The sequence below is a fragment of the Chiloscyllium plagiosum genome, unplaced genomic scaffold, assembly GCF_004010195.1.
Source record: "Chiloscyllium plagiosum isolate BGI_BamShark_2017 unplaced genomic scaffold, ASM401019v2 scaf_27210, whole genome shotgun sequence".
NCBI classification, from domain to species: Eukaryota; Metazoa; Chordata; class Chondrichthyes; order Orectolobiformes; family Hemiscylliidae; genus Chiloscyllium; species Chiloscyllium plagiosum.
The window spans coordinates 1-8,024 of record NW_025204348.1 but is presented as its reverse complement, the minus strand read 5'-3'; the positions used below and the strand labels follow the sequence as shown (position 1 = coordinate 8,024).

The window sequence follows — 8,024 nt, the reverse complement described above, 5'->3', positions numbered from 1 at the left end:
TCTGACAGTGCCCCCTCCCTCAGCACTGTCCTTCTGACAGTGCCTGCTCCCTCAACACTGACCCTCTGACAGTGCCCCCTCCCTCAGCCCTGACCCTCCGACAGTGCCTGCTCCCTCAGCACTGACCCTCTGACAGTGCCCCCTCCCTCAGTACTGACCCTCTGATAGTGTCCCCTCCCTCAGTACTGTCCTTCTGACAGTGCCCCCTCCCTCAGCACTGTCCTTCTGACAGTGCCTGCTCCCTCAGCCCTGACCCTCTGACAGTGCCCCCTCCCTCAGTACTGACCCTCTGACAGTGCCTGCTCCCTCAGCACTGTCCTTCTGACAGTGCCCCCTCCCTCAGTACTGACCCTCTGACAGTGCCCCCTCCCTCAGTACTGACCCTCTGATAGTGCCCCTTCCCTCAGTACTGACCCTCTGACAGTGCCCCCTCCCTCAGTGCTGCGGGTTGATTGTAGATTCTGTGATTACACCTTGGAAGTGGAGACCTGAACCTCTGCCATTCTGCCTCAGGAGTGGGTGAGTGTGCTGAAAGATACGTTTCAGGCGTCTCACCCTGGGGCTCCACTTGAACGTGAGGGGGTGAACATTCATGACCTCACAGTGTAATGCATACAGTCCCCCCTGTGAACATCTCTGTCTGTCTGAACCTCAACCCAGTATTAACACATCAGTCCAGTGCCCCCCGGCATTCTCAGCATCGCTCCCCCCTCTCTACCCCCACCATATCTCTGCCCCCAACGGCATTCTTAAACAAGGAATCAAGTGGGCTAAAAGGGGTCATGAAAAAGCTTTGGTGAGTAGAATTAGGGAGAATGCCAAGGCCTTTTATTCTTCTATAAGAAGCAAGAAGGTAATTAGAGCAAAGGTTGATCCACTAAAGGATAGGGAAGGAAGGTTGTGTGTCGAACCTGAGAAAGTGGGTGAGATTGTCAATGATTACTTTGCATCAGTGTTCACTGAGGAACGGGACATGATGAATGCTGAGATTAGAGATCGAAGTTTGTTTACTCTGGATCGTGTTGACATAAGGAGGGAAGATGTGTTGGGTAGGCCAGAGATTATTAAGGTGGACAAATCCCCAGGACCGGATAGTATCTATCCCAGGCTGCTGAGGGAGGCGAGAGAGGGAAAAGCTGGGGCCCTGACAGATATCTTTGTGGCAACCTTAAACACAGGTGAGGTGCCGGAGGACTGGAGGGTTGCTCATGTTGTCCCCCTGTACTAGAAGGGTAGTAGGGATGTTTCGGGTAACTACAGACCAGTGAGCCTGACGTCAGTGATGGGAAAGTTGCTGGAGAGGGTACTGAGGGATGGGGTCTATTTAAATTTGGGAAAGAATGAGCTGATCAGTGACAGGCTAATGGGTGTGTTTGGGTCAAGTCCCTGGTTGGTTTGGGTCGGCCGTTGAGGTGCCTGTTGGTGGTGCCCGCTCATGGGGAAGGTTGTGCTGTCAGTTGGACTGAGCGTTCACTGAGGGTGGGCCGGCTCGGTTTATCATCCCAATGGCCTTCTGAACCATTCCTCTGTTTTTGTTCCTTTGAAGACTGGCACCTTGACGGAAAATGGAATGGATTTGTTTGGCGTGGTTCGTGCCAAAAATAAAAAGTGAGTACGCCGTCAGAGAGTTACCGGAGCAAAGGATGAAAACAGCAGCCGCTGTTTTCCGAATGGTGGCTGTCTCCCATCCAGGGATGGAGAGATTCCGGAGCTGGGAGAATACTGTCCAGCTTATCCAGTCACTTAGCAGCTTGGGCCTAGAAGGGACTAACAATTTATCCACTGAGGGGATTTTTGGGGTCTCTGGATGGGCCAACATTTCTGACACATCTCTCAGTGCCCTGTGGAAGGCAGTGGGAGGCTGTCCGAAACTACGACAGTCCTCAGCAGACTGGTCCCACACAGACGGGGGGACCGATCCCATACAGACAGGGCCCACAGGATGGACCGGTCCCATAAAGACAGGGCCCGCGGGATGGACTGGTCCCATAAAGACAGGGCCCGCGGGATGGACCGGTCCCATAAAGACAGGGCCCGCGGGATGGACCGGTCCCATACAGAGAGGGCCCGCCGGATGGACCGGTCCCATACAGACAGGGGCGGGGGGGACCGGTCCCATATAGACAGGGCCCGAGGCGGGGACTGGTCCCATACAGTCAGGGCCCATGGGATGGACTGGTCCCATACAGTCAGGGCCCGCGGGGAGGACCGGTCCCATACAGTCAGGGCCCGCGGGGGGGACCGGTCCCATACAGACCGGGCCCGCGGGGGGGTCTGGTCCCATATAGACATGGCCCGCGGGGGGGACCGGTCCCATATAGTCATGGCCCGCGGGTTGGACCAGTCCCATATAGACAGGGCCTGCGGGGAGGACCGGTCCCATACAGAGAGGGCCCGCGGGGGGATCCAGTCCCATACAGACAGGGCCCGTGGGGGAACCAGTCCCATATAGACTGGGGCCTGCGGGATGGCCTGGTCCCATAGAGACAGAACCCACGGGGGGGACCGGTCCCACACAGACAGGGCCCACGAGGGGTGACCGGTCCCACACAGACAGGGCCCGCAGGGGGGGACCGGTCCCACACAGACAGGGCCCGCGGTGGGGGGACCGGTCCCATACAGACAGAACCAGCGGGTGAACCGGTCCCATACAGACAGAGTCATGGGGTGGACCAGTCCCATACAGACAGGGCCCGTGGGGGGGACCGGTCCCATACAGACGGGGCCTGCGGGGGGGTGAATGGTCCCATATAGACCGGGCCCGCGGGGGGGACCGGTCCCATATGGACAGGGCTCGCGGGATGGACCGGTCCCATATAGACAGGGCCCGTGGGAGGGGAACCGGTCCCAGATAGACTAGGCTCGCGGGGGGGACCGGTCCCATATAGACAGGGCCCCTGGAGGGACCAGTCCCATATAGACAGGGGCCTGCGGGATGGCCTGGTCCCATAGAGACAGAACCCGCGGGGGGGACCGGTCCCATACAGACAGGGCCCACGGGGGGGACCGGTCCCACATAGACAGGGCCCGCAGGGGGGACTGGTCCCATACAGACAGGACCCGCGGGGGGAGCCGGTTCCATATAGACAGGGCCCGCGTGGGGGACCGGTCCCATACAGACAAGGCCTGTGGGGGGTGACCGGTCCTATATAGACAGAGCCTGCAGGGGGACCAGTCGCATGTAGGCAGGGCCTGCGGGGGGATTGGTCCCAGACAGACAGAGCCTGCAGGGAGTACCAGTCCCATACAGACAGAGCCTGCAGGGGGGTACTAGTCCCATACAGACAGAGCCTGCAGGGGGGTACCAGTCCCATACAGACAGAGCCTGCAGGGGGACCAGTCCCATGTAGACAGGGCCTGCGGGAAGGACCTCTCCCATACAGACAGGGCCTGCGGGGTGGACCAGTCCTGTATAAACAGTGAAGTGACTGTGTGTGTCTCTCTCTCTTTCTGGATTGCCAGCTTCATCTACAGTAATGATGACCTGAAGATGCAAGTGTTTAATGAGGACGAAGTTCTGGCTGCCATGGCGACCTGTCACTCCCTGACCCTGGCCTCCTCCGAGACCACACTCCAGGGTGACCCACTGGATCTGACCATCTTCCGTGCCACCAACTGGGTACGTGATCCCTGTCTGGGCCCTGTGCTCCATTTCTCCCCCCCATCATGTCCCTCCACTGAGCGAAGGGGGAGGGGAAATGTAGAGAGAGGCTTTGAGGGAAGTTGACAAAAACGAGTAGGGTGGTGGGATGAGGGAAGTGAAGGAGGGGTTTCTGAGAGAGGGTAAATGGTAGGACTTGGGGTTTCCCTCAGCACTGACCCTCCAACACTGCGGTGCTCCCTCAGCACTGACCCTCTGACAGTGCCCACTCCCTCAGCACTGACCCTCCAACAGTGCGGCACTCCCGCAGCACTGACCCTCCAAAAGTGCGGCACTCCCTCAGCACTGACCCTCCGACACTGCGGTGCTCCCTCAGCACTGACCCTCCAACACTGCGGCGCTCCCTCAGCACTGACCCTCCAACACTGCGGCGCTCCCTCAGCACTGACCCTCCGACACTGCGGTGCTCCCTCAGCACTGACCCTCCAACAGTGCGGCACTCCCTCAGCACTGACCTTCTGACAGTGCCCACTCCCTCAGCACTGACCCTCTGACAGTGCCCACTCCCTCAGCACTGACCTTCCAACAGTGCAGCGCTCCCTTGGTACTGACCATCCAATAGGTTTAGGGTTTATGCTTGCAGTTTAGATTAGACTAGATTCCATACAGTGTGGAAACAGGCCCTTCAGCCCAACAAGTCCGCACCAACCCTCCAAAGAGTTACCCATCCAGACCCATTTCCCTCTGACTAATGCACCTAAAACTATGGGCAATTTAGCATGGCCAATTCGACTGATCTGTACATCTTTGGACTGAGGGAGGAAAACGGAGCACCGGGAGGAAACCCACGCAGACACGGGGAGAATGTGCAAACTCCACACAGACAGTTGCCCGAGGCTGGAATTAAACCTGGGTCCCTGACGCTGTGAGGCAGCAGTGCTAACCACTGAGCCACCGTGCTGCCCCGGTTCGGGATTGGGATTTAGAGCTGAGGATTTCTCATGAGCGTCTCACTGCCCAGTGACCACTCCCTGGATCTGGTTCCTAAACATTCTCTGCCCACACGGACCAAGTGGGACCTAGCCAAGTCTGAGCTTGACCTGGGAAAGGTGAGAGTGCAGAGGCCACACCCTGACCCCTGACCCTTGGGTGCTGACTTGCTGTGGCTCCCTGCAGGTTCTGGAGGAGATGGTTTCCCAGGCCAGGAGACTGAGACGCACCAATCCGCTGATTATCGTGAAACCAACGGAAACCGCCAACTCCAACAGCCAAGTGACCAATGGCCTGGTGAGTGGAACGCCGTATCCATGTAAACACCGCCTGCTTAATGATGGTTCTGGACACGTGCCAATGTCCATACTGTTCCATACGTGAGCCAATGTCCATACTGTTCTGTACACATGCCAATGTCCATACTGTTCCATACGTGAGCCAATGTCCATACTGTTTTGTACATATCCCAATGTCCATACTGTTCTGTACACGTCCCAATGTCCATACCGTTCTGTACACGTCCCAATGTCCATACCGTTCTGTACATGTCCCAATGTCCACACCGTTCTGTACATGTCCCAGTCTCCACACCGTTCTGTACATGTCCCAGTGTCCATACCGTTCTGTACACGTCCCAATGTCCACACCGTTCTGTACATGTCCCAATGTCCATACCGTTCTGTACATGTCCCAATGTCCATACCGTTCTGTACATGTCCCAATGTCCATACCGTTCTGTACATGTCCCAATGTTCATACAGTTCTGTACATGTCCCAATGTCCATACCATTCTGTACATGTCCCAGTGTCCATACCGTTCTGTACATGTCCCAGTGTCCATACCGTTCTGTACACGTCCCAATGTCCATACCGTTCTGTACATGTCCCAATGTCCATACCGTTCTGTACATGTCCCAATGTTCATACAGTTCTGTACATATCCCAATGTTCATACAGTTCTGTACATGTCCCAATGTCCATACCGTTCTGTACATGTCCTAATGTCCATACCATTCTGTACATATCCCAATGTCCATACAGTTCTGTACACGTCCCAATGTCCATACCATTCTGTACATGTCCCAATGTCCATACCATTCTGTACTTGTCCCAATGTCCATACAGTTCTGTACGTGCTGCAATGTCTATACCATTCTATACATGCTCCAATGTCCATACTGTTCTGTACGTGCTGCGATGTCCATACCATTCTATACATGCTCCAATGTCCATACCGTTCTGTACATGCCCCAATGTCCATCCCATTCTGTACATGCTCCAATGTCCATGTGCTGGCAACTGCCAACAGATGAGCTTTCTGTCAGAGGATACTGTCCCCTTTTCCCAATGTAGCGTGTTAAATTTACTTTCCTTTTGTTGAGAAATATGGCTCACCATTGTGTTAGATCTTTGGGTGATTTTTCAGCAAGCATGAGTCATATTTTCTTCTGGTCTGCCCCAACCCCACTATCCCCATCGGCCCCAGTTTTTGTATTCAGTGATTTTCTCTGGAGCAAGTTTTCACTGGAACCCACCTACAGCTTTATAGAACTACCCGTACCTCTGTCCCTCTATCTCTCCCTGTCCCACTCTTCCTCTCTCTGTCTCTCTCTCTGTCCCTCTATCTCCCATTCTCCCTCTCTCTGTCTCTGTCTGTCCCACTATCTCCCCCTCTCCCTGTCTCTGTCTCTCTCTCTCTGCCCCTCTATCTCTCTCTCTCCCTCCCTCTCTGTATCTCTCTCTCTCTCTCTATGTTTTTCTCTCCCTCCCTCTCTCAGTGAGGAAAAATGCTTCCTTTTCTCTCTCTCTCTATCCCAGGTTTGCCGATTCCGATCGGGAATTGGGATCCTCCGACAGTTTCCTTTCTCCTCGGCCCTGCAGCGGATGACGGTGATTGCAAAGAATTTGGATGAGCAGAGTTTGGTGGCATATTGCAAAGGCGCCCCTGAGACCATCATCAAACTGTGCACCACTGAGTCAGGTAGGGAGATGCCAAAGGGAGTTCCACTCTGGCACAGAGACAGGAGCTCGTGCTCCAGCCGGGCCACGCACTGCGCTCTGTGCCCCACGCCCGGTCACACCCGCGCTCTGTGCCCCACGCCCGGGTCACACCCGCGCTCTGTGCCCCGCGCCCGGTCACACCCGCGCTCTGTGCCCCACGCCCGGGTCACACCCGCGCTCTGTGCCCCACGCCCGGTGACACCCGCGCTCTGTGCCCCACACCTGGTCACACCCGCGCTCTGTGCCCCACGCCCGGTGACACCCGCGCTCTGTGCCCCACGCCCGGGTCACACCCGCGCTCTGTGCCCCGCGCCCGGTCACACCCGTGCTCTGTGCCCCATACCCAGTCATGCACCACGCCCTGTTCTCTGTCTGATTCTCTCTCTCCTTCTCTCTCTCCCTCACTCTCTAACCCCTCCCTCACTTTCTCCCCCCCAACTCTCTCCCACCTCCATTTTCTCCAAAACCATTCTCACTCGCTCCCTACCCTCATTCTCTACCCCCATCCCCACCCTTGGCTTACTGATGGGGAGGTTACTCTCCTGCTGGGATACTGACAGGGAGGTTACTCTCCTGCTGGGATACTGGGGGGGGGGGGGTTATTCTCCGGCTGGGATACTGACAGGGAGGTTACTCTCGTGCTGGGATACTGACAGGGAGGTTACTCTCCTGCTGGGATACTGGGAGGGGGTTATTCTCCGGCTGGGATACTGACAGGGAGGTTACTCTCGTGCTGGGATACTGACAGGGAGGTTATTCCCCTGCTGGGATACTGACCAGAAGGTTATTCTCCTGCTGGGATACTGACAGGGAGGTTTCTTTCCAGCTGGGATACTGACAGGGAGGTTACTCGCCTGCTGGGATACTGACAGGGAGGTTATTGTCCTGCTGGGATACTGACAGGGAGCTGCCCTCCTGCTGGGATACTAACCGGGAGGTTACTCTCCTGCTGGGATACTGACCGGGAGGTAACTCTCCTGCTGGGTTACTGACCGGGAGGTTACACTCCTGCTGGGATACTGAGGGTGAGGTTACTCTCCTGCTGGGATACTTATAGCGAGGTTATTCTCCTGCTGGGATACTGACAGGGAGCTGCCCTCCTGCTGGGATACTGACAGGGAGCTGCCCTCCTGCTGGGATACTGACAGGGAGGTTATTCTCCTGCTGGGATACTGAGGGTGAAGTTACTCTCCTGCTGGGATACTGACAGGGAGGTTCCTCTCCTGCTGGGATACTGACTGGGAGCTGCTGTCGTTGCCAGTACCTGATGATTTTCTGGAGGTGATGGAGAGTTTCACGCTGTGTGGTTACCGTGTCATCGGTCTCGCCTTCCGGGAATTCAAGGGCACACTGAGGGAATCCGACATCCGGAAGGTGAACAGGTCAGTGCTGCTGGGGCACAGGGGGCTGGGGGTAATGTGTGTGTGTG

General features: G+C 56.4%; 1 protein-coding gene across 1 annotated transcript in view; it reads left to right on the top strand.

The window, feature by feature from the left end:
• The window catches only part of LOC122546366 (polyamine-transporting ATPase 13A3-like), a gene marked incomplete at both ends in the record, with an annotated part of 9,182 nt that extends 1,205 nt beyond the window's left edge, over positions 1-7,977 (top strand). Inside the window, 5 exons of the mRNA XM_043685100.1 lie at positions 1,547-1,608; positions 3,463-3,619; positions 4,778-4,888; positions 6,413-6,575; positions 7,857-7,977. Coding sequence (XP_043541035.1) covers positions 1,547-1,608; positions 3,463-3,619; positions 4,778-4,888; positions 6,413-6,575; positions 7,857-7,977 — 614 coding nt within the window. The remainder of the gene's footprint in view (positions 1-1,546; positions 1,609-3,462; positions 3,620-4,777; positions 4,889-6,412; positions 6,576-7,856) is intronic.
• Positions 7,978-8,024: the final 47 nt, after the last annotated feature.